The sequence below is a fragment of the Anguilla anguilla genome, chromosome 6 (genome assembly GCF_013347855.1).
Source record: "Anguilla anguilla isolate fAngAng1 chromosome 6, fAngAng1.pri, whole genome shotgun sequence".
NCBI lineage: Eukaryota > Metazoa > Chordata > Actinopteri > Anguilliformes > Anguillidae > Anguilla > Anguilla anguilla.
The window spans coordinates 20,987,861-21,014,873 of record NC_049206.1 but is presented as its reverse complement, the minus strand read 5'-3'; the positions used below and the strand labels follow the sequence as shown (position 1 = coordinate 21,014,873).

The window sequence follows — 27,013 nt, the reverse complement described above, 5'->3', positions numbered from 1 at the left end:
TTCAAAATGTGTGAATTTAACAAGTTAGGATTTTCACACTGAATGGAATGTGTATGTTTGTAAGTGTACGTGTGTGCCTATATATATATATATATATATATAGACACACACATACACACATATATATGCGTGCATGTACATAAATTCATTTTTTAAAGTAACACTTACAGTGACCTCTTCATATTTTTACAGCAGATGTACAGATATAAAACGTATTTAGGAGACAATTGAGTATCAAATTTATCAAATTTTTAATGGGTATTGATTATTGATTGTTAGATCCCCATAGAACACAGTCCTTTTAATGCACGGTTAGGTCCAGCAGTCCTTGTGGTTGTCTGAGCACATACGTGCTTGTGCTTGTTCTGTGTGTGTGTGTGTGTGTGTGTGTGTGTGTGTGTGAGTGCGTATGTGTGTTTGGACAGTATCAGAGGTGCTAAGAGCGTCTGCCCACACTCACACGGAGTCTCAGGTTTCCACAGTGCTCTTGTGAAACACAGCCAAGGGAGCAGGACGAGACAAACTGTCCCGAGAGAGAAGCCCTGATGCCCCTGGCCTGTCCTAGCCTAGCGTAGCCTAGCAGAGCGTAGCCTGTACACACCAGGAGCGACATCTCTGCCGTTTTTTTTGTTTTCAGCTCTTAAAAATAACTACTCAGACTCAAGACTTGAGGATGCACAGAAGGCAGACAAGATAACATCCGGAAATTTCCAGTAACCACGATAATGCCAGGTAACCATACATAAATAAAACAAACAGTGAATAAAGAATATAAAGACAGCATTAGGAAAGGCAATGTATCGTTATAAACATGAAAAACAAAACAAAAAAAAACCTCTATAAATGAACTATGACAGACCGTGTCCTCTTGGGCCAGTACTGCTTCCTACGCAAGCTGCGCATCGGAGAGTACTGCCGAGAGCATTATTATAATTTTCTCGTATTTTAATAGTCATTTTTTTTGGTCCTGTGTGAAAGCGTCTGTACCGCGCAGCTACATTTCCACCGTAACCATCGGACATAAAGCCGTTCTGGCTGTTCACAGTTTGTCAGCGTTTAACATTAGTGTTCGTTTGCTTCGTCAGAGCAGGCTGGCTTTAAAAGAGCAGCCGGCTCCATTCTGAAGACTGGCCCAGGTACCGTAGATACTACACTGTGAGCCGCTCTGGTTCCACTGAGGTTCCAGACTCAACGTAACACCTGCGTACATTGTATATAGACCATTACATCATTAAATAAAAAAAAAGAAAATACCTAATTTAAAAAAGGCTAGTTCCCCTCCTTTCTATGGGCTCGGTGCTGGTAGAAGGTAGTTTGGAAGATTCATAGACTCTGCTCCAGATTTGTCCCTTGCGAGTTTGGCTTAAAGTTAAAAAAAGACCACGTCCTACAGAACTCTGAGCTCTCCACCAATGACATAAGCTCAAAAAGTTTGATGCGTACAAATAAAATAAGTATCGAACACCCATGTGTTGGGAAAGTGGATGGAATCTCCTTCCGTACACTGTAAATACTCACTGCCCCTGTGACCTTTGACCTTGGGAATGACCTCAGTGGACCCTCGCGGGTCATCATTCAGGAGGTGCATTTCATCATCAGCGACTGGACGCCTTGCGTGGGTTTACGCGATACAGAATAAAAAGGGTATGCTTAAGGACTAGTGGTTCTTAACGGCAGAGAGTAAGATCGGTTTGGCAAGTGAAGGCTGACGTCAAACGGCTTGGCAACCGGAAGCTCCCAAAGAGTAGGATCCTGGACCGAGCAGAGCTGTAGGAAAGGCAACCGCGAAGGTCGGCGTTCACACGCACTCCTCCGCGGACATCAGGAGCGGATTGATGTACTCGAAGCCTTCGAATTCCGACTGGTCGATCTTCCTGACAACATCGCTGAGAAAGGAAAGGAAAAAAACGGTGTTTACACACACACAAAATCAAATGTAAAGGATTACATTTTTCCACTTTTCTCCATCAAACTGAAGAGGGAGAAACTGACATTCTGTGAAATGGTGGGGGGTGAGCGGGGAGGGGGGATCGTGGGGGGGGGGGGGGGAGGGGAGAGGGGGGGTGCGATGCTTACTCATCGTCCGGCGTGAGCTGGATGGGCTCGTTGGTAAACTGGGCGTCGAAGTTGTCCAAGCCGAACTCCCCGGAGATGTTGGGCTTGAAGGGCGGAACCACTTGTTTCTGTTCCATCTGAAACAGAAATCACCCAGGTGTGTAAGAGAAGTTACCCAGCATGCACCGCTTCCCTAACGTCCCCATTCACTCCAGATGCCCATTCATAGAGATAAACTCTGTCTCTCATATTCTTCCTAAATAACAGGAATTTCAGTTATACCCCAGGGATGGTTAACTCCATTGCTGGTATGTGCTCATTCATCTTACATGGTTTAACTGATAGGTAACTAGGACGGATGGAACAAGATGGAAATCCGTTGAAAACCGAAAGAGTACTTAAACCTCACATTCAGAGACCAGAATTTCCCATTCTCCCAATGCCCTGTTTTAGCCCTTCTGTTCAGGCACCTCATTTATACAATGAACACACACACACATACACACACAAAGCACAGATTTTGTAAGGAGAGCATGGCAGTGTGCTCCTCTTATGTAAAGCAGAGAGAGTTAAAGAAAAGATTAGATAAAGAAAAAGAAAAGATCACACACAGTATACAGAGTGCCATGGCGAGTAATTAAAGCCCCAGCTACAGGGGGAGATTTGTATACAGGTTGACAGTCAGCTGATGTATGAACTGTGCTGCATGGTGCTCCTACTCCTACATCCATACAGGTATTGAAACCTTAACTCCACACATGAATTAAACCAGAGTCCAGCGTTTACATTCAAAGAGACAGGTGCTGTAAACATAATTTCACAAAGCTACTCTCCTTGCATCAGTAAAGTAACGTCAGGCCAACATGGTGGGTATTAGCCGTGGTGGAAGCCCTGCTGCAGTGACACGGGCAGCTCAGCTCTGGAGCAGGGCTGTGTGGGGTTAGGGTTAGGGCTCCCCACCGGCGAGGCTCCACCTGCAGGCCACCCGCGGTAACGCAGCCCAGACAGGAAGACAGCGTGTCTGAGGGGAAAGGGTAACCCGATCCCTCCAGACCGTCTGACCAGGCCGCCCCGGCTCCCCCCCCCCCCCCCCCGGGCCAAACAGGTGACGGGACGTGACCGCCGTATCCCAGGCTGCAGGCCTTTTGGGTTACCACATCCAGGACAGCATCGCAGGGAGGGGAAAAAATCTTTCCAGGGGCTCCACGCTAACATTTTTTCCAAGGAGCGCACATGCTCCCGAGTTGAAAGATTTAAGAGCATGATAATGCATCCCAATTAGCACATGCGCTCACACTCCCCCCTCCCCCCCAGTCAGCACACATGAATTTTCATAAGCAAACGCTCCTAAAATGGGAGCACTGTAGACCCCTGCTTCCAGGTGCGCAATCATCCTGGATACATTTTGATAGAAATATCTCCATGACCTTGTTCAGAAATTCTTTCAAATACACTAACCTTCTTTAAGCTCTTCAAAGCCCTTCCCCAGTAACGAGATCATTTGTCCTTCAATTTTAGTTTTTAGAAATATTACATAAACCCAACATGCTGGGGCACGCACGGACCGGCTTATTTTGAGATGCACATCACTGTTAGGACCAGAGACGCGCGCCCCTCCGCCTCTGGGAGCCGGAGAACGCCGGGACGCGGTGACTCACCAGGTCCCAGTCCACGTTTCGGAAGAAGGGGTGACCCATGATGTCAGCGAAGCCCGTCTGCGGGTGGCAGCCCAGCCGCTCCTTGGGGTCCTGGGGGGGAGAGAGAAGGCTCGTGTTACATCATCTCTGCAAAGCGGGGGGGGTCTGTAAATTTAGCCTCTTAGCGTTAGAGCGGGCAGCTCTCCACCTTGTTTAAGAAGCCCTTCAGTACGCTGGCGGCTTTCACCGACAGGGACCTGGGGATTCGGATCTGCTTCTCCAATATTACTGATAAAGAGAGAGAGAGAAAGAGAGAGCATTAGAGAGCAGGAGAGAAAAGTAGGGAAGGAGGGAGAGAGAGAGCGAGCAAGAACAAGCAAGAGTGAGAGAGAGAGGTCATGGAATTAATATGACAGCAATAATGACGCCAAAATAGCAGAAGACTGAAATCACTATGCTTACAATAACAGCACTACTACTATTAATGTCAATAATAATAACTAAACATCAGCAATAATAGTGATCAGAAAACTCTGCCATCTGCAGCGCATACCTTGGAAGAGGTAGTCCTCTGTGTTCTGGTCAGGGTTGTCGGAGCTCCCCACGATGTCGAACGGCGACCGGCCCGCCATCATCTCGAACATGAGCACGCCCAGCGCCCACCAGTCCACACTGAAGCCTGTACGGCACGGCAAGCACACACAGACGCTGGTCATTACACAGCAAAGGAAACATGTCACAGACACCCAGTGCACACAGGACATTTCAGGACAAGTTGGCCAATGGGGAAGCCTGTGTGTGCACACGTGTGTCATTGTCTGTGTGTGTGTGTGTGTGTATGTGTGTGTCTGTCTGTGTGTGTGTGTGTGTGTAAGACAGTGTGTGTGTGTGTGCGTGTGTGTTTTTGCGCGTGTGTTTTCACTCACCGTAGTCCTCTCCTCTCAGAATCTCAGGGGCGATGTAATTGGGCGTCCCGCAGAAGGTGCTGGTGGTGTCTCCAGGCCGCAGGCCCTCCTGACCAATCAAACACCATCGAAATTACCCACGAGCCCTCGCAAACACCCGACGGGAGGCTCAACGCCTCCCTGGGTCAACATACCGTGACGATAACCGCGATGCCTCACAAAACAAACGAGCAGGTGTAAACACACACACGCAGACAGGAGAGGGGCGCACCTTGCACATGCCGTAGTCGGTGAGCTTGATGTGCCCTTCGGACTCCAGCAGGACGTTGTCCAGCTTCAGGTCTCTGTATATGATGCCGCGCTCGTGAAGGTAGTTCAGGGCCAGGCTGATCTCAGCAGAGTAAAACCTGAGGACACGGGAGAGCAAACGTTCCGATCCCAAACCCTGAGCTACACAATGAAGAGGATCGACACCGGTTGACAGTGAGGGGAAGACGTGTACAAATAAAATAGACAATATAGATGATGATCTTAAAACCTCTTTTCATAATCATTGCTTTTATATTGACTCATAGTTAATGACTCATTGACTCATTACATTATGTTATGTTATGTGACCTCTCTATAGCCCTGCTGAAGAAGCTTCAGCTCAAGTTCTCTCGTGGACTTCTTCACCAGGCAGTTTAAAAGCAGGATTACATCACCGCAAAACATCCATGACTTCAAAATGTGTGTGATGTCATGAGCAGGAGAACATCCTTCACTCCACTGACTGGTTCAATCAAGCCGACGGGAGGAGGTCCGAGGTGAGGCGTGAATCCGGGAGCTCACCTGGCGTGCTCTTCCGGAAGTTTCCTCTGTCTCTGCATGTGGAACATCAGGTCACCGCCATTCACGTACTCAATCACAAAGAAGAGTCTGAGAGAGGAACATACCACAATTACCATCAGACACACGACTAACAGGTCATACCAGAATTACGGCACACACAGACAGACGCGCACACACACACACACACACACACGTAGAACACGTGCACGCGCTCAGCCGCGTTAACGCCAGAGGCTGACCCCGCCCCTCACCGGCTCTCGGTCTGGAAGCAGGAGTGCAGCCCCACCAGGAAAGGGTGGTTGGAGGCCTGCTCGAACACGTGCTTCTCCGTCTGCACCCAGTCGATATCCTGCGGCACGCAGGGGAGGGAGGGAGAGAGAGAGAGAGGGGGGAGAGGGAGGGAGGGAGGAGGAGACACAAACACAGAGGCGCAAATCAATCGAGCGTCAAAACACCGCCGGCGAACCCAAGGCAGGAGACGCGTCAGCAAGGCCCCGACTGGACCGCACACGCACCAGAGAGACAGACACGGAGGTCAGCCCCTTCTCCCAGCGGGCCTCCCAGAATGCCTTGCTAATGACCTGGGTCTCAGAAAGAGAGACAGCGGAGGACTTTCTATTGACTGTTAGGATAGACGGTACCATACAAGGCACAGCATGGAGTATTGATTGCCTGTCAATTGCTGTCGACCACTGTTAATGAGGCTTATTGGTGGCTGTGCCTCCATTTTAAGCAGGATACAAACTTATGCAAAGAAACAAGAGCAAATTCCAAAACCTAAGAGACACAGTTAAAAACCAGCTCTTTCTCATCCCAGTATTAGCATAATCTTGTTACTGAAATGGCCACCCCTCAGCCGTTACCGTTTTCTTATTTACCCATTATGAGCATTTAGCAGACGCTCTTATCCAGAGCGATTTACGGAACTTTTTACATAGCATTTGCATTGCATCTGTTTATACAGCTGGATACACACTGAAGCAATGCAGGTTAAGTACCTTGCTCAAGGGCACAATGGCAGCGTCTTACCCGGGAACTGAACCTGTGACCTTTTAGGTTACAAGGCCAGCTCCTTACCCATTACACTACGCTGCCGCCCCGCCGTTGCGACGCGCAGCTCACCTCGTCGTCGTTCACCAGCTCCTTCTTCACCACCTTCATGGCGTAGATGCGGTCCGTCTTCTTGAGCCGCACCAGCAGGACCTTGGCGTAGCTGCCCCGCCCGATCACCCGCAGCAGGTCGAAGTCCACCAGGCCCAGGCTGGACGCCGCCTTCCCGCTCTCCCGGCCGCCCATGGCCTGGGGGGGGGGGGGGGGGAGGAGAGGGACGGTCGGGGACGGTCAGACCGCGCGGTTAAACGGGAACAGTGACCGAAAGCACGAATCACCTTAGACTAAGGTGGACCGTCAGAGAGATGCACTACAAGTACTACCGTAACTCCACTTTTTTATTCACATAATATTATGATGAGCCTACTGTGACTATAAAAAGGGGGTGCATTACCAATCTGAGTGAAACTCAATACCGCACACATCGTCCACCCTAGACAGTCGTCATACTAGTAGTCTGTCCCCATCAATTGACCAAAGTTATTTTCAGCCTGTTCCCCTGAAGATTTGCTGACTAACATGCGCAAAATAGACAGGCCTCAAAACATTATTGACTGGGAAAGTGACAGATCCAGTGACTGAGAGAGTAGCCCTGCCTGAGGGAAATTGCATTTAAGCAAAAAAAAAAAAAAAGAATAAAAATTGATAGAAATTTAGCACAGATCTAACAGCTGAGCAGGGGGGAGGGGGGGGGGAAGAGGGGTCACTTCCTTACCTCCTTCTCCTCTCCATCGTTATTCAGGCTCTCACTGGACGATTTGTACGGAATGACTGCAAGGACAAGGGGCGCGAGGTCAGACTAGCGGTTTCAAAAAGGATTACCTCCCTCAACATGGCGCCACAGCGCTAATATGCGACGCGTGCGCGCACGTACACACAAACTCAGAGTCTGAAAAACACCGTCGTGCTAATCCCGCTAGCGTACGAGCGTCCTCGGGGCCCCAGGGCTTGATTGCGCTACAGCTGAGCACGTTAGCATTGTTTCATCGTGATCATTAGACTCGTTACGCCGCGCTGCAGACGCAGGTCCCCGGGGGCGTGACGACCGCTAACGACGCGTTCGTCGCGTCCGCCGCCGCGACGACCGACGACGTCTGGAGCGGCACGACGCCCGAACAAAGGGGCGGGAAGAAATGCATCCGTTTATGTAAATGAGACCGCGATAAAAAAAAATAAAAAAAGCTAATTAAAACAGTCCGCGCTACGGCCGCGTCGAGGCATCGCGTAGGAAATTAGAGACAGGGAAATCGAGCGGGGCTATTAAGGAGATGAGTGGCGTGTGACCTGATGCCGTGTAATGACCCGCGAAGCGCAGAGACCGCGCGCGAGCGCACCCACACCGGCAGCTCGGCGTACGATAGCGACGGCGCGCTACATTTCCCCTGGACGGCTTTCGTTTTGTGTACGCACCGACGGCTCGGTTCCCCCTGAGCCACTGCCACCGCCCGCCCCCGCCACCTCCAATCCCACCAATGCAAGGATACAAACTGCTTTTAAGTGAACAACCCTGGGTGCCCTTTGAAAGCAAAATGCAGCTGCGTTGTGCCACCGACCCTAACAGGGAGACCAGACGTTCGGCTCCGTATTCTTGACACTGAAAGTTCTGTCTCTCTGCTGTTGAAGCGCTAACTTTCACATTTGAAGCATCTTGAGGACATTCTTGAATGGGCCTGACTACAGACAATACTAGTAGCCTGTCCTTTGGTGCTGACCATCGGTTTATAGAGAAACCCATAATCATGCATGTGGTTGCTTCCATGACAACCTGAAGTCCAGTAAAGCCCGGATCTGGGAAAAAAGGGTACCTGGCTCTAGGTGATCAGTCGGAGTGGACGGTTGACCCATCGGACCCATGACTGGTTCCTGAAAGGGAAGAACATTTCAGAGTCAGCACGCATGCAGCCTCACTCAACTGGTAGGAAAAACAATTGGGGTTGAACCAAACAATTATTTACCCACACTGAACAAATACTTAATATTCATTGTCAATGGACTGAGCACACGTAACGCATAACAGCATTAGTGAAGGAACTTCAGGGGGAAGCCATTTGTCTGCGCGCACAAACACTGATTACTCAGAGCCAGCAATACACTCAAGGCTCATTTCGGAACGTTTAACGCGTCCCACAAAGCGCCGCCCCCGAGTTTCATGCCCGGGAGGACCCCCCCCCCCCCCCAAACCCCCCCCCGAGCGGACTCACCTGTATGTTCCGGCCGCACTCCACCGTCACCAGCTTGTGGCACTTCTTGTGCACCAGCAGCTTGCAGTTGATGCACTTGTAGCCCTGCCTCCCCAGGCCCCATATCCTGTCCGTGCAGATGGCGCAGTGCGCTCGCTGGAGAGGACACCGAAACCGCAGGCATCAATCAATTAATACGCCCCCATCCAATAATTCCTATTGGTTGGCTGTGCAGCCGGTGAAAGAGTTGGTCAGACTGTGTGGAAAACAGACTACGTGATCTGCTGAGTGTCCTTAAATGCCCTTAAGACTGAACTCGTTTAAAGTGAATGGAACCTTGTGCCACAGGGCGCCTCGTTTACTCACTGGTCTCATCTCAGCAGGCCTTGTGATACCTGCCAGTCATTTTGATTGTCATAGCAACCACTATGCCTGTATCATCACATGCTCTAACATTTTTATTTATTTATTTATTTTTTATTTATTTTGCTCTGTCCTGCTGAGCTCTGTGTACTTCAAAATCGTTACTCTCTAAATTCTAAAATCCCTCCCAGGGTTGGAACTGTTCTAGCACTTTCCCGTGAAACAGCTGCAAAGGGTTTCTAGGAAATGAGGTGTGAGGTAAAAGCCCCCTCTGGGGGCGATTCGGAGAACTGACGGGGAGCGGACCGGCGGGTCTGCGGCTGAAATGCAGGCCGGGTTTGCTTGCTTTTGAATACAGAACTTGGCGGTCCGCTCTGCAGGGGCTGAAACGTGGCTGAACGTTAATCACCCTGTTGAATCTCTTGGCCTGGAAGGCGTGTCCGTTGGCGTAGTAAAGCTTCCTCCATCGCCGAGCGCCCCTCCGGTATATGGACTCTAAAAAAGATTACAGATAAGGGGTCAGGGGTCAGCCCTCAACCGTTAGTATCGTACCTACTGTACACACAAGCACGTGCACGCGCCTCGAGCGCACGCTCCAGCACGCGGACGTACGTGCGCGCTCGCGCGAGCCGGGCGCTACGCGGAGTTCAGCAAGCGCCGCTTTGTTCGAAACCAGCCTCGGTTCCGCCGGAGGGTGTGGAAATAGACTGTGCGAATTTAAAAGACGAGCGGGGAAATCAAATGAACTGCAGCGCTTTCGGAAGGCAGAAAGGGGAACAAGAAAGAAATTACTCAGACGCGGCCCGCAGTATTTACATCTGTGAAATCTGGCAGTTATAATTAGTCGGCGCTCAATCGTACATTCATCGCAGCGCATATAAAAAAAGGGACGTTTATGAGAGCGAGAACTCGAGGTACAAGCAGACAGAGAGAGGGAAAGACAGAAAGGGAAAAAAGAGAAGGTACGGGGGGGGGGAGGATAGGGGGGGTGAGAGAGCGAAGCAGACGCTCAGAGGTCTGGAGGGTGAGAGCAGATGGAGACGGTGAGAGGAGGGAGAGAGAGAGAGAGAGAGGGATGAGCACTCACTGTCCTCTCCGGGGCAGGGCATGCCGGGCTTTTCGGGGATGCAGGGGAACACTGAGGGGAGAGAAGAGAGAGAGAGAGAGAGGGACAACATTACATTCACTTCCTCTGCACCCTGGTGCTTCACAAAATATGTGCGTAACATTTGTGTGTGTTTGTGAGGGTGTGTGTGTCAGAATGGAGCCGTAGGCTTGAGTGTGTGCTGGTGCACACGCATGTGACTACTGAGTGTGTGTGTGTGCGTGTATTGTGCATGTGTGTCTGTGTGTGTGTTGTGCATGTGTGTCTGTGTGTTGGGCGTAGTGTGTGTGTGCTGGAAGTTGTGTGTGTGCATGTGTGTGGTGTGTGTGTGTGTGTGCGTGCGTACTGTATGTATTCCCTTTCATTAGCTCTCAGGCCCCTCCTTCCTTTCACTGAGCCCACCTTGGTCTTGACCTCTGTGACCTCCTCCACGCTCTGTATACTCCAGCCCTAATGAACATCTCAGGGGCCCAGCCCCCACCGGCGAAAGCCAATCGGATCTCTCAGTGTCATAGATGGGGGAAGGGTGATTTGAGCCGTGCCGGCGGCTGCTTGCTAGAAATCTGCAGCCTTTCCTCACAAAAGGAGGGCCCAGATGGAGGCCTCCATGAGGCTGTCACTGCACAACCTCTGAGGTAAAACTGCGCACTGACAGGTCGGTCAGGACATAAAGGGTGTTTCCAAAAACACTGGCTGCTGGTAGACAGACTCTGATTGGGAGACGGAGAGTGGGCGGGCCAAAAACGCAGGAATGGACCCGTGGGAGGCAGTCGTACACGGCGGCCTGGGATTGGGCTCAGTGGAATTTGACAGAATAACATGACTCCTGTCAGTGAGATGAACCTACTCAGAGGTGACTAGAATAGGAGGGCAGGGCCACAGAAGGGTGGGAGCGGGGGGTTTGAGTATATTTTGAAACCTTCCACGGGAATTTAATCTCGGCTACTTTGGGGAGTTACCTTTTTTTTATACTGCACATTTCAGCACATTGTATTCTCTCAGTTTCTTAATTTCCAAACGAAATTGTACTGCTGTGAAAAGGGCTGAAGAACGTGCACGATAACACACCCACGGGCATTGTGGGACACAGACGTGTCGTTAGAGCATTCGGTGGACTGAAGGTCACATTTAGGCCCGGCTGTCAACGGTACAGGGCATCTACAACACCGCTAACTGTACCCTCCACCGTGGGCAGGCCGGACCAAGTCACAATGACCTTCTGAAAATAACTCCCTGACAAACTCCTCAGCTTTAACGCGGCGCTGTTCTCGCGGTAACGGGCGCCCACGCGGGCACGCCAGGCGGAGGGGGTCACGCCGCCCCCCCGGCTTACCGTGGATGATGAGCTCCGAGTCTTTGTTGAGGTCGTAGAGACGCAGCGCCTCCTCCAGCTCCAGCTGGGAGGACACGGTGCAGGGGTCCCCTGGGAAACAACCAGCACCACCGGTTACAGCACAAACAAACTCACAGTGTGGGTTATAGCACAGACAAACTCACAGTGTGGGTTACAGCACAGACAAACTCACAGTGTGAGTTACAGCACAGACAAACTCACACTGTGGGTTACAGCACAAACAAACTCACAGTGTGAGTTACAGCGCAAACAAACTCACAGTGTGGGTTACAGCGCAAACAAACTCACAGTGTGGGTTACAGCACAGACAAACTCACAGTGTGGGTTACAGCACAAACAAACTCACAGTGTGGGTTACAGCACAAACAAACTCACAGTGTGAGCTACAGCGCAAACAAACTCACAGTGTGAGCTACAGCGCAAACAAACTCACAGTGTGAGTTACAGCGCAAACAAACTCACAGTGTGGGTTACAGCACAAACAAACTCACTGTGTGGGTTACAGCACAGACAAACTCACAGTGTGGGTTACAGCACAGACAAACTCACAGTGTGGGTTACAGCACAGACAAACTCACAGTGTGGGTTACAGCACAGACAAACTCACAGTGTGGGTTACAGCACAGACAAACTCACAGTGTGGGTTACAGCACAGACAAACTCAGTGTGGGTTACAGCATAGACAAACTCACACTGTGAGTTACAGCACAGACAAACAAAAAAGTGAATGTGTATGTTTGTAAATGTACAATGATAAACAAAAACATTAACTTTACAGAAGACAAAACAAAAACAGAATATACAAATACTATATGCATGTTCACTGTAAAACAAATGAAAATATTTAACAATCAGTATTTCAACAGCAGTTAAAGCAAAGCATACAGTGTGTGGACATGAATGAGTGTCCATACACTGAAAAAGAAAACATCTTAAAATCACATGGGAAGAGCAGCTTTGTTTCTAAAGCCTCAAACTGTGCTAGCCTGCAATGTTAACATCTCATTTTAATACAGCAAAGACCTGCAGTACCACGCCACACAGCTAGAGGGCTGAGGACCATTGGATCCACAAGGAGACTGCAAGTTCCAATGGCTTCCAATTGCTCATTCCAAATCGCTTATTCTCACTCCTTGCATCTCTTCCTTGTGTCCTTTCCTCGCTCCTTAGCTCCACCAAATGGAGGATGCAAGAAAGAGATGCAAGGGCGACTCATGAGGAAGGAGGAACCGAGGCAACATGCATCAGGCCGACGGAACGCCCTTGCTCATTCGAGCGTCAGTTTGAAGCAACGTCAACTACACACGTGGCAGATACGGATCCGCAGGAGGATCATTTATACATCACACGTTCCAAAAAAATGACTTTGACAAAGGCTGCACTTGTGTATCCTCCCTGAGGTCTCCTCCTTGAGCCTCCTCTCTCCTCCAAGGAGCATTTAAGGAATATGGTATGTCCCTGAAGTTGTCAACTGATTTTGGAGTTAGAGATTAGATTTCTGCGAGCACCAAGGTGTAACTGAGTGATTCGGAGCCTGGCTCCAGGTTGTGGGGACAGAAGGTGCCGTGTTGCGCTGGCTTAGTTTAGCCGTCTCAGGGAGCCTTTCGGAGTCCGCGCGCCGCGGGAGGCCGTACCCTCCGGCTGAAACCGCGACAGACGGTCGCTAAGCGCCGCGAGAGAACCTCCCACGGCCGGCACGCAGGCCTGAACGCCGGCCTACGGACTGTTACGCCAGCCCACGCGGCTGCGCGCAGAGTTCTGGAGAAGCTTTCAATCTCAGCGTGCCATTTGATTACCCTTCCAAGACTCCCCTGTATTTAAGCCCCTCGCCAGTCAGGCAACACGGTAACGGCGCGGACCGTAATCAGCCCCAAACCCAGACGTCTGGCCTCAGGCAGGTGTCGGCCCGCTCTCCGACCGCTCTCCGAGCAGGAAAACAAGGCGTAATTGCATTTGAGCCGTCCGCGCGGAGGGCAAACTCCTGCGATCGCTAACTGCGTGACTCATTACAGACCCGCGCACGCTTCCTGCTCCCGGCTAGCTGGACCTCGGCCAAGCCGTCACATCACCGCAGGTACTCTAGTTAAACGCATACCTCTCTCTTCCTCTCGCGCACACGCACACATACACACACACACGCATGCGCGCGGAACTCCTGGTTCATTGCCAAACACACATTATAATGTGCGGTCATTGGAAAACAGTTTAATCTGACATAACCTGCCACATCTTAAATGATCTATACATTTGTTTATATAAATATATATAGTATACAGTATCCTCAGGTAACAATGTACCGCAATGGATAAAAATGATATGATTTTTAATGAAATGATTTTTAATGAATTTTAAAAATAATAATTACACTCAGCATAAGACTAAATCTCCATATTTATTTAATATTTAAGCCTGTTTTACTACACCGCTTCATTAAATAATCTGCCGTGAAATACAAGGGCCATAGAGCAAATATCAAGCCATCAAGTCACCTTGGATAAGGCTGACTGATAAGCTATTTCACAGCATTCATCAGAAGTGTTTTTACCTGAGCCTGTGAGTCAACTGTGATATTACACCCACTTACAGGAAAAGCTTTTATTGGAGTTTCCTGATAATGTCCCCATAAGCCACTTAGTACTAACAAAAATACACACAGATGTACGTGCTGGGACTTTCTTCACACAGCAGGGGCAGTCCCAAACCAGGAAGCAAGGGCACCCTGCCCTCACACTCTGCCCATGCACCCACATGCTGGCTTCACCAAAAATGCAGCCAATTGGGAATCAGAGCAGCAGGTACAAACACCGCAGATCTGTAAATAACTGTGTAATGCTATTCAGTATTTTCTGATAATTGACTACTTGCATCTTATTTTCGGGTTTCACTGTCTGAGATGAAGGTAGAATGGCGCTTTCGCAATTCTGTTAAACGCGTCAAGATGTGTGCCATCAAAAATCTAAATGTCCCCTAAACCCTAGGTCGGCATTTGGGCTCTCTCCCCACTCGGCGCCATGTGAACCATCTCGAGAGAATGCCCTGCGAAGTACGCACACACACCAGTACATTTATTTAAATCCTATATCGTTCCTCACATCACACTAGACTATTAGCTCTTTCAGCTACAGGGACAGCCGCGAATAACGTTTTAAGAGCCACAAAGCGGAAGGGTGGGGAGAGGAGGAGGACGAAGATGAGGCACCTTCCTCGTCGATCCACTTCATGGTGAAGAGCTGGTCGTTGTCCATGCAGCACATGTCCCGGACCTCGGTGTGCAGCCCCTCGTAGGAGATGGACGGCTCGAAGTGGGTGATCATGATGTCTCTGCAGGTGGATTACACAGAGAGAGGAGGCAGTTGAGGGGCCAAATCCATATACTTCTGTGAGGCAATCGTAAGCATTGGGATGTTTGCTTAAACACACAGGAGTGGTCACGAAAATGTATTCACATTCACAGTGGGTCCGGTTCTTCAAGCAGTGAAACAAGAACCATCACAGAAAGAAAGACACACACACACGCACACCATTCAACAACACGAAAGACAAAATGGAAACATAAGCTACTTGCAGCATTATTTACATGCCGCAAGTAGCTTATAACGGGCCATTTGCATTGCTTGTTTGAGCCGAGCGATTAGCTTAGCTCTTGCTTGTGCTACGAAGCCCCTTTGCCAGCAGCAGCGAGTGTGGGAGGGATGGTGGGCTGTTTCTGACCTCTGGGGCACACACCCCCCCCTCCCCCCCTCATGCTGTGCCAGACAGCCCACATAATGACGTGGTGGTGCGGGGGGGGGATGGGGCTGCAGAGAGCCCAGCCTGGAAGCCACAGGAAGGGGGACGAGGCTCCAAGGTCCACTGCACTCCATCACATGATCCTCCCTGCCTGGGCTCTCTCGCCCCTCCTCCCTCCCTCCCTCCCCCGCTCTCTCTCTCGCTCTCTTAGCACTCACTCTCTCACTACCCCCCCCCCCACCACTGCAGCCTGTCTGAAGTAACAGGGATCTCCACTTACTTTCCCTCAGACCTCAGCAGGTACGACTGACCCTAATCTGCACTGTGAAACAAACACAGCCTTCTCCACTTCCCGCCTTTTTTTTCCTAAGGAGGAAACAGAACCTGACCTACAGGTTCACGGCATCGACGACGGGCTAGAACAGATTAACAAAACCCGAGAATCCACAACACAACAGAGACAGTAACTACGACGACAGCTTGTGCCCTCCTGTCAACTGTTCCGCTTGGCAGAGGTTTTACACGGAATGTTCCGGGTCATGACCCAGGTGAGATGAAATCATTAGACGTGACCCGGAAGTGCACAGACAGAGAAAAAGACAAAGAGAAAGCGAGACCGAGCAAGAGAAAAAGAGAGAGAGACAGAGACAGGGAGAGAGGAAGAGAAAGCGAGAGTAAGAGAAAGAGGAGAAAGAGAGAGAGACAGGAAGAGAGAGAGAGGTACACACAAAGTGAGAGGTCTAAGCTGTGAGACGGCCTGCACTGACTGCTACTTATAAGGTGTGCTGTAACAGCTCCGCTCCCTTTCACCACAACTTCGGCACAAACACGTCCAGAGTGGCCACACCATTCACCTTCCCGGTCCTGTTCCACCCAACAGGATTCAGCGACTAGCCCTTCCTGCACACCTCTGCTGTTCTGAGCCCACATTCGTTCACAACCCCCGAATTTCTGACCGGCAAACGTCCGCAAGGCACGAGACAATCGTCAAGGGTGGAAGGCCTCTAGCCGTTTTTTTTGTTATTTTACCGCGCGCGTACGCGTTTTACAGGCCTGCGTTTTACAGCCCCTCACACGTCTGGCCGTTACTGTAGCCCGGGGAGGCTGGGGTCAGGTGATGAGAAAGCGAAAGCTCAGCAGGAGGCGGGCGGGTAGATAATGACAGGATACCGCACCTCCGGGGAGGCTCCCACACGCGCTTTACCATTACATTCGTTAAGAGCCCAAACATTCCTCCCACGGGAATTAATTTCCCGGCTACTGTGACAATAACAGGCGGCGCAGGCGGGCGGGGCTCAGCGCGCCAGTAAAAAAAACCCCCACGGGGACAGAAAATAAGAACCCCCGCCGCGCTGACGCACGAGCGCAGGGCGCCGTCAGCCGTCCGCGTACGCCGCCCTCCTCGCTCTCCCTCTCCCTCCATCTTGCGGCGGCCCGAGTTTTTGGCGCCGGCCGACAGGCCGACCGTAGCTGGCGCGGGACCGGCCTAGCTCTTTCCCCCCCGTGCTTCCCGGGATCGTAAATCATCGATGCCGCCCGCGCCGGTAACGGAGATACGGCGGGCTGTCCGTGCAGGCGGCTGGCGCTGGCCAGGGCTTTGTTTCCCCGCCGGAGCCTCATCTGTGAGCTGCACTGCGGCGTCTCGTCTACTCTTTCCACTCCAATTACTCAGGCCTTCCAGAGAAAGCACCCTGCTAATACAAACACTTTCCTTTTTCTTTTTTAACTAAGAGGGAACCTTTCGAGTCTCAGGAAACAAAACCCCGGAGCAGCTTTTGGTCCAAGTACATCTGACTCCAGGATGCGGGAGGTAGTGCTTGGACATCCTATCCCACTCAGTGATGCGTGCAATTGGTTAAAACAATTCCGCCCTTTGAAGCTCTGCGTTTGCGTTTGACTGGACTAGGGATAAAGATGCCGAAGGGTGGGGTTTGACATCAGGCTCCGCCCTCCTGCAGCCTGCAGTCAGACGCCCCCTCTTCTGGTTGGACGCTCCAAGCACCGATAGACCAGCCCTGCGAGGGGCATTCGAGGCCTCGGCATGTCCTCTCGGACGTAGGCAGCGAGACGCCAGACTGCGGGCAACTGGTAGTCAAGCCAAGCGAGCCATTACCAGACAAGGTTAGGAACCACCTCCCATCCCTGATTCTACCTCATGAAATCTAGCCGCCCACCAGCAAAGACTCGATAAACGCCAAGCAAACTGGAGAGCAGGAGGGCACAAAGTGAGGATCTTTAGCAAACTGGTAGAAACTGGTAGAACCATTTCATATCCAAAAGGAGAACAAAGGCAAAACCGTTCTGAATATCCATTTAAATTGATCGATGTTCACTAATTTACTACGAATGAACTGGTGTTGCTTTGTTTGGGAGAATACACCCAAGTTAACCTGATTTAACTTAGCAGGGAATTCCTATACACCAAAAAAAAAGCCCAAAAACAGTAAATGAGAACTAGTACCATGTCATAAATAACATACAATAATACATTCATAATAGAAATAATAATATATGTATGTGTGTTGGCATGTGGGCTATGAGTTCTCCTCTCCGTCATCTGTTTTACCCCTCCATTCCTGATGTACCATGAGGAACTTGTTAATCTGACAGCTGGGCCATCAGACCCCATTTACTCTTCATGCCAGAACAGAGCGCCGGTACATTTACATTGAGCTGGTTCATTTTACACAACTAAAACCGCCATTGAGTCAAACAGAAGCCATGTTAATGTTTACACACTGTTCAAACAAAAGGGAAACCTTTCGGCTGGAACTTCCTGTACCTGTGAGGGAAATTCTCTCACGTGATTAAAATCAAGACGCCTTCTCTCGAGATAAAATTCTACAAACAATGATCGCTCGGCTTTGGTCTCCAAAATCTGAATTTCACGGTGCGGAACTAAAGTGAGTAATGGTGATACTATGACGCTGTGGGATAGTTTCATCAGCATTTTTGTTTAACAAGTGGGAGTTTTTGGTGAGTAAATGAGGCTGGACCGTGTGCGAGACATTGGCTGATGAGTAACTGAATTAAAATGCTATTATAATTGCATCTTCCGTGCTGTGAACATGAAAATGAGCTTTTGTAGACGAAAAAAAGTGTCTGGCAACCCACCTGACCTCCCACATTGTGACATCACAAATGAACTGCCATTGCCATGACAGCACTTCGGAAAGGAGGTGGGGTTTCTGGCTGGCAGGCAGCTAAGCTCTTCCCAGAAAAAATAAAGCCAGAGAGGCAAAGTGGTTAATTCACCCCTACTACCAAAAGCCCCCCTGCCCAGCCCCATCTGCTGAACAGAAGGTCACTCATCATCTGCAAGTGCATGGGAGGTGTGGGGGGTTTAAGAGCCCCTGGCGTTACCCCCCGCAGAGATCAATGTGACAGTTTGGCACGGCACTGCCAGAGATACAGTCGCTCACCTGGCCACCATAGTGCCCAACCAAATACGAAGAACAACAGGAAAAGGGGGTACAGTCAGCCCAGCGCCCCCTGCAGGGTCCTTCACAAACAACACATAATCTATTCAAAATAACATTCTCAATCATATTTATGTACAACAAACATACACCCTCAAGAACAGAAGGGATGAAGGATAAGATGATAAGGATAAGTTACAGACCTGCAAACTCATCAGGGGTGAAAAAGGTGACAAAGATGCAAACCCCCTAGGGGGTCCGGGGGCATGCCTCCCCGGGAAGAAAATTTAAAAAATATCAGCATTAAAATGTGGATTTACAGTAAATTTTAGCATGAGGATATAGGGGAAAACTCACCCTAGAATTAATGTAATCTTGCTGCTAATGTCCCCCTTACATTACAAAAGTAATGTAAGGGGGACATCAGTTCAGGGCACTTGAACTGATGAGGAAAAAAAAAAAAAAAAAAAAAAAAAAAGTCAAGAGAGTGCAGAGCCGAGTCCAAAATTGCATTAAAACGCATTGCATCCACTATACAATAAAGTTGATCAAACAAAACAAAAACACAATATGCACAACAACTGACAAATCAAATGGAAAACACAGCTTATGTTATATTTTGGTAGAGAGAGAGAGAAAGCGAGAGAGTTTTTATAGTGGAAATATGGTGTGGCAAGGTGTGTTCTATTACACATTATTGAATTGACTAGTACTGATAGCCTAGTTTAACTTAAGGCACAGTGGTGGCTGCTGAGCTGAAAATCGAGGAGGCAGAAAACTTCCCCTGATTATTAGTCTTGACTTTCAATCATTTTCCTTGATTAACAAGTCTGCCCACGATCTGAATAATTCAACTGTAGATAAACACAGTTTCCTTCGTCACGCCATGCTATGAAGATAAATATATAGTATAATAATAAATTCAAAATAAATTATAAACTCAAAAATGCCATCTAACCTGTGCTCGTTCAAATGACAAAATCTGCGTATTCCAGATCTTTGCCATGAACATTTTCGGAGTGTGCACGTTTATCCAGTTTTTAATATGCTAATGTAGATTGAAACGTGCACAATTTTGCGACGCAAATAGTATGTTTTTCTCATCTAAACTAATTGAGGAGAACTGTCTCTATCATATTTAGTAATATGTCATTTCTAATCAAGCACAATAATTAAAAACAAGTTGGCACCAATAATAACGTTAATCAGTTGATGGGATTTTCTGCCTGCTCATTTTTCAGCTCAGCATCCGTCACTAGGGCACCCAGTGGTTTTCTTTCACTTTAAAAACAAGACCAGGTCAAAACCTAGTATATGGTTTTGAGGACTGACCCGCTATTGCGGTCCAGCCAAAAATAACTAGCACTTTGCTGTAAGCGGTGGGTACAGACAATTTAAAAATTAGGATGTTGGCTCTTCTCCATTGCTCTTAATGGTCTACAAGAAAATACAAATAATTCGAAATCCACGCCTGCAAATCCATTATTAAAATACTTTTGATTTAGATTTGTTAATCACCGCTGATGGCGCTAATTTCTACTTGTTTAACGTGACTTTCGAAAGGTTAGCTAGCGTTGTCGTGAAATTTAGTATTAACACATTACTATGTTTGCGGGTCAGGCACTCACGGTAAGAAGAAATTTTAGGATAGCGCTTCCAATATTGCTTGTGTTGAAACTGCTGCGACCGAAACAGCGACGGATTTACCTACGAGCCACATCTATCCAAAATGTAAGCAAGTAAGGCAGTCTTCACGGTCGGGGAAAATTTTATGACAGCGTCACCCAGCGAGTGAACACCACAAACGGCGGTGGTGTAACAGTTATTGGCTCATTACTAGTAACTGATTGTGGCGAAAACCTTCGGTGGCCAACACCCCCCCACCCCCAATTTAAAAAACTCATCGGATCTACACGAATCACACAAATGACCTATCTTGGATTCAAAATGGCGAATTTCGCCGAAAAGCGACTAGTGTGCAGGTATGAAGTTAACCAAAGTCATATGTACTCAAATAGATCATTGAAATTAAACAGTAAAACAGTGCACCACAAAATGGCAATGCTGTTTTCATACAACATGAATCCATGTGTTGGAAAAAGAAAAAAAAAATGATACTTAGGATTCCATATGGGGGAAGAAAACTCTACCTATTCATAGTGACCAATCCATTCTGCGAGTGTCTCGAAAGCTTTTGTTTTACTTTACGCAATGTGTGAAAGTTGCACTTGTTACACGGAGCTGCTGTGGGGGCTGTACTGAGCCGGAATGGAGTTCCGCTGCATTTCAGAGGCCAGAGTGAAAGCCAGAGGGGAGGTTTGGGCTCTGCTGCTGGGCCTTCCATGAGCCTGAGGCCCTGACAGGAGGGAAGCTTTTCCTTCACAAAAAGCAACCCTCTGATCCTCAGGACCAGTGGTAAGCGACCATGTTCCTGGAGATCTAACATCCTGTAGGTTTTCATTTAAATCTGTTATGGCACACCTGGCACTACTGATTAGCAGCTCAACAAGATCTCAAGCTGTTGAATGCGGTGTGCTTAGTAAGGGTTGGAGAGAAAACATACAGAATGGTAGATTTCCAGGAACACGCCTGGTTACCACTGTTCTGGACTGGAAAACACCTGGAGGAAGAAGAGTTCCGCGAAAGGGACACTCGCTTCTCCCGCTGCCTTCTTGACAGCGGGCGGCTCTTCCTTAGAAAGGGCCCGCCCCCCTCCCCTTTCCTTATCTTACCTTTCCTACTTCAGTTATTCTGAATGACCAATTTGTTTTCCCTTTCTCTCCTTCTCCATAAACCTGCTGTTTTATTATGTTTTTTAGAGAGAGTATTGATAACTTTGGGGGGGGGGGGGGGGGGGGATATGAGAAGGGAGCAGGCGCAGACCACAAAGCTTGCCGGGGGGAGAACGGAACCATCGATGGCAGCGCGGCGTGCCGTTCGGACGCGGGTTCGATCCCCGGGTAGCTCATCGCCGTTGTGTCTGTGAGCAAGATAACTTAAACTAAAAATATTCAGGAGCATCACGAATGGATTGCATGTCCAAAAATAAGTCAGATGTGCAAGCCGCTCTAGTCTGCTGAATGTCTCAATGTAAAGTATAGGGAAATGGGAGTGGGAAAGGAGCTTGGAGAGGTGAGCGAGCGTCTGGCCGGTCATGTTTTAAAGACCCTCTGAAAGAAGCAGGCTGCCTGCTAAAGCCACTGTGCGTTTATAAACGGCTCAGAGAAATGTCTACCGACACACTGGGCTAAATTGTTGGTTTCAAACCATGTCCGCACCCGCCGCTTCTGCCAAATATAATTATAGACACAGTGCAGGCATCTACGAGTTGAATTCCGACGCTTGTTTGCAAGTGTGGAAAAGAAGCTTTTCCCATGCCTTCAGCAAGTAGGCTGAACTCTCAGCATCTCATCATCAAAGCTATTTAAAGAGAAGTAAACTACAATATGCACTCATTCAGATCTCCTGAAAGTAGAGTGGAAGAGGATAAAGTCTTATAAGCCCACGTGCTTCACTGGTGCGTGGAGCTGCCTCTGGTCGTCACTAGCTGAGCTGTGCCCTACTTCCTACATGTTCCAGGTCAGCCATCATGCCCCCCCGGAGTCTAGGTCTGACTCGTACCACAAGAAGCCCACTCAAAACTTCACAGCAGGCTGCTGAAGAGTGATGCCACTCTCGCTGCACAAGTAAAATCAGACCCAAACTCAAACCCAGCCCCACTCCAGACAGAGCCGTCAGCAACGAGAGGCTACAGGTGGGCGCGCTTCATAAGGAGCCCAACTCAGCCGAAATCGAACCGCGGCTCAACACGGCGGCGCATATGGATGTGTGTATGCTCCTTGCGGCTTTGGCCTGTTTGTTTAGCCGCACGCAGTCAGATTCAGATTCTGCGGTTGAGACACCACAGGAAACATGGAACTGAAGGAAGTGAAAACGTGTGGCACACCAAAAACAGAAACAGATAAAGGCTGGAGTAAAGGAACGGACAATAGCTGGCAACCTCTGCATTTACGTTGGTGTGCGAGCATCTCGCTAGTTCGGCCGGTAGGGACAGGGTGGCAGAGTGCAGAGTCAGTGCAGAGTGTCATTTTATCCACAATAAAATGGGCAAGTTGACTGTCAATTCATTTGTACAAACTAGCCAAAGTTCATAGCCACAGCAAGTATACTCCCAATTTAAAGGTGAGGGAGTGATGATCCCTTGAGCCCTTCAAATTCAGGCAAGAAATGAACACTCCTTCCAGTAAAAGTAACCATGTTGTTATTAATGTGCCTAAAATATTCCCTAATTTCACAGTGAATTACACAGCTTACACGTTCAAAGTAATGTACACGTACACGGCTGCACTTACTGAAGAAATTCAAGTTACGCATCTTGATGAAGGCAACGAAGCAGCTACCCAACCTGGAATTCCAAACCTACAAGACCAGTTCTAGAGCCAGTATACCACACTTGTGTCTCAATACTGTAGAAATCAGACTTTAATAAAAAAAATTTCCAAAAAAAAAACATCAACTTGAATTTTAACAGAGATAATTTGTAAATAATTTAAGATTGTATAATCATTTTCCCAGTGCCCATCAATGAACAAGTGCTGCTGATTACTTCGGGGAAATGACTGGAACAGCACGTTGGTAACAAATAAATTTGTTCCCTTCACCGAACGTAATTAATTTTTTTAGAATGTTTTATTGATAAATTTTATAGACCTCAAATAGTTGTCAGTGTATTGTACAGTTCCTTGTATAGTCCCTTCATTGTGTCAATATATAGTTCAGTGTTATTTCCAAAGACAATATTTTTTTAATCAAGCAAAAAAAAAAATTAATGGAGTAATCTATAAACAAACTGACAGCTGCATGCCTAGCATTTTTTTAATAGTATTTTTATTAGTTATCAATTGGGGATTACCAGTAACAGCTGTAGACCTCTCACAGTAACATCCTCTTTTATCTCTGGAGGGCGTGTATAGACGCACTCTTCCGTCAAACAGCATCCAGCAGTCGGCTGCTCGTTTTCGCTCCGCGGTTCAGCGGTTGGTCCGTGCGGTCTCTGTGCGGTTGGACCGCATGTCTGCCGCGGCCGCCCCAGGTCGTGGGCACACAATTGACCGGACGAGTCGGAGACGGCGCGATGCTGAGAGGGAATACCAAGCCGACCGAAACCCTCCCTCTCCAGGCAACGCAAAGACCAATTACACCTGTTGCGCTTGTCATTGGCACAGTCGGGGTTTGATTTCAGACTACGGAGCTCATCCTGCATAGAGAACCTCTGTGTTATCTGGGGGGGAAAAGTCATCAGGTGCAGGCTGTCTGTCAGATCATCAAACACTGCTGAGCTTGACAGTACCTTTGCTACGTAAGCAACGCCGCTACGCAAAGCAAACACTTAATAACACTCCAGGCTGACAACTTAGCAAACCAGCTTACACCAGAGTCCAACCGCAATCATTCTGTATGTCCTGAAGTATACAATTTACAATTCAGTCATTTTGCACAAGAACATAAGCCTAGGGACTTACAAAGGTGCATTTAACATGGTAAGCAAACACCACAAGAGCTACAGAGATGTCTGGTGGTGATGGTGAGTATGTCTGTTCTGTCCCTGCCATAGAGGCTTCTCCATACTCCAGACTAGTGCAAGGCGACAGGCCAGTGAGGATGCTTCTGGATTCTACTCGATCTGTGTTTATTCCTACAGTTGTATCACATTTTAAGCTAAATTAACACAGGTAGCCATGCGCTACATCTATTAATCAAAGTGAAAAGCTGAGTAACCCAAGCACGATGTTGCCTTTGTTAATTAGAGTGAATAATTGATTGAACTGCATAATTGTGAGCTCAGATGGAACAAATTAAGGAAACATGTCTGCCACTCAAGCAGCACAGCAGACTGCAATGAAGTCTCTACAGACCCCATTGTGGCCACGATGTCGGGGATGTCATAACCTGGTAGACACACGCCAGAAGTTAAAGAAACAAACACACCCGCAGGTGAGCTAGTGACAGAACTGCTTGCAGTTTGACTCAAAACATACAATTGTTCAGCATATAAGAAAATAATCCAATTTCATTAAAAATACATATATGAAAAAACGAATAGCAATTCGACCAGTTTACCAGTATTACATCTGACTAACTGGCAGCTAAAATGTTCACAGGTACCATGCTCCTTTGAAGACGTAGTTCAGATTCTTCAGAGGTTATTTCATAAATAGTTTACATGCCTTGTTTTGAGGGCAATGCTTCCATGCTGGTGAGAAAGGAAGACTACCGGGGTGTGAGGTAAGAGAGCAGGCCTGCAAGTCTGGCAGAAGTTACAAGTACGACAAGTTTTTCAAGTATCAGTATCGGGTATCTAATAATCGCAGCCCAGACCATTTTAGCCTAAGTCGCCTAGTGGCCCCGTTATGCATAGAAATGACCGTCATTTCAGAAGAGAACAGCAGTTAAATGTTCTACTAGCTATATAATTATGCGCAAACACTCGATTAGGGGCATAGGTTAGGTTAACACAAATTGTGTTTAGTAACTACTCAGATGCAACCCGTTTAGATAAATTCGGGTAACTTATATTTTAAATGTAGGCTATTAATGTTATCTTAACTGATACACAGGAATGAACAATATCTCTTTTGGTCTGCTTAACTCAACTTGATTTGTCTTTTTTAAACCACTCTAGCTAATTAACTTTATGTCACCAAGAAAACTGACATCGATTGCCGAATGACCAGCCTAGCGACATCACTTCTTGAAATAACTTAAGCTACATTACACTGCAAAGGTTACACTAACAAGCTAAATTAACAACAGTCTCACTAATCATTCAGCATTATTATTGTTAGCTTAGCTAGCTAGCATTACTGCTTGCTATTTTGACTCAGGTGTCAGCTACCCAACGCTAGTTTCGACAGACAAATGCGGTCAGCTCGAAAACGTAGGTTACGTGGGCAAATTGCTCAGTTAACTTGGAGATAAGTATATTAAATTAGCTTCGTGCTTCTCAAAACTACAGATTTCAGCTTAACCAGTCTAGCTACAAATAATGCGATAGGTTAGTTAGCTAGTCCTCATCATTGCCATGTAGACTAATGGATTAGCTAGCTGATCTAGCTAGCTACCTGCCCATAACGCTAGCAACCTGGCTAATGCAATGTATTAAATATGTATTCCAGTAACGTTAACAGTTAGCTAACATTCAATTTTAAATTAGGCTCTGACATGATAATGCATTTTCGTAGACACAATGTTAACTGTCTTTCGTAAGCGAGTGACTACAGCAAGCTGACTATAACTTGTATAAGTTAACTTCTAATTATTATTCAGCCAGTCAGCTAGCGAGCAGCCTACTCAACGTCAGCTAGCTGGCTAAAGTAACTTTTAGTTACACTGCCGTCGTTTCCTACTAGTTAAAGCTGGATTTTGTGAGTGGATTTCAAACTGAGGTTAACTTGCTGGACTATCTGTTATCGGAGTTAGCCAACTGGTTAGTTCAATTGTGGTCAGTCAGTCCACCGTTTGCTTGCTAGCTAGCTTAACGTCAGCTAACTAATGATGTACAATACAATAGCTTCTTCACCTGTCTACTTTATTTAGCTTATAACTATGGTAAGCATAGTCTTACTTAAAAATAGCAAGCGAGTGAAAATAATCATAATGCTTTTAGCGCACACACACAACTAGACTACATAATCACCAGTTACCACTTACCCTTTGTAGTAGGCTTTTACCCGGACTTGATGGGGATTCTCGCCGGGGTGGGACATAGTGCTGTCCCGCAATGTAGGCATCACAAGCTCTCGGTTTCCGAGCTTTACTTACAATGTCTAGCCAGCTAACCAGTAAGCTAACAGAAGAAATCCCCTCTTCTGTATAATGAAGTGTACACACCGTCAAAACGTTCAGTCGGCTTTCGCTCGCAGTGTTGTGTGACTGCAGATTAACTGACCAGCGAATATTTTAATTAACAACCCCTCACAGAAGAACTAACTTCGGTGGTCCGATACACCAAAACACTCCCTACTGACTGTAGAGGCCTCGCAACCGACCAATCCAATAGAGGAATGTGCTAGGGGGAACTAACGTCGTTTCGGTATAACAAAAAATAACAATAGAAACCCAACATATAATTAACTGTTAATTAATAAACAATTACAATGACCACAGTTACATCTGACAGGTCTGTTTAGTCTGATATAAAACAGAAAATGCCTAAATATTTTTGAGACACCCTGCGCTGGCGGTATGGATGGGCTCACCAGCATTCCGATTATACCAAGTTACGCGTAACTTTATACAAGACGTCTTCATTCAAATAGATCGTAT

At 47.9% G+C, this 27,013-nt stretch overlaps 1 protein-coding gene across 1 annotated transcript; it reads right to left on the bottom strand.

Annotated features, from left to right (window-relative positions):
- Positions 1 to 234: 234 nt before the first annotated feature.
- Positions 235 to 26,745, bottom strand: prkci (protein kinase C, iota). Its single transcript, XM_035423579.1, has 18 exons — positions 26,399 to 26,745; positions 14,740 to 14,861; positions 11,520 to 11,609; positions 10,169 to 10,219; positions 9,491 to 9,576; positions 8,740 to 8,874; positions 8,344 to 8,401; positions 7,254 to 7,309; positions 6,551 to 6,727; positions 5,680 to 5,777; positions 5,429 to 5,515; positions 4,869 to 5,004; positions 4,619 to 4,706; positions 4,246 to 4,371; positions 3,901 to 3,980; positions 3,714 to 3,803; positions 2,077 to 2,192; positions 235 to 1,886 (listed from the first exon to the last, which is right to left on the bottom strand). Exons 1-18 carry the CDS (start codon positions 26,476 to 26,478, stop codon positions 1,799 to 1,801), a joined length of 1,764 nt encoding a protein of 587 aa, XP_035279470.1. The 5' UTR covers positions 26,479 to 26,745; the 3' UTR covers positions 235 to 1,798.
- Positions 26,746 to 27,013: the final 268 nt, after the last annotated feature.

Bases quoted from the DNA above. Each gene is read 5' to 3' on its own strand.
- prkci (XM_035423579.1), bottom strand. From the start codon at position 26,478: ATGCCTACATTGCGGGACAGCACTATGTCCCACCCCGGCGAGAATCCC. The intron at 5,516-5,679 runs GTGAGGGGCGGG...TTCCTCTCTCAG, and splicing joins TGCTTCCAGACCGAGAGCCG to ACTCTTCTTTGTGATTGAGT. The intron at 3,981-4,245 runs GTATGCGCTGCA...TCTCTTTATCAG, and splicing joins AGAGGACTACCTCTTCCAAG to TAATATTGGAGAAGCAGATC.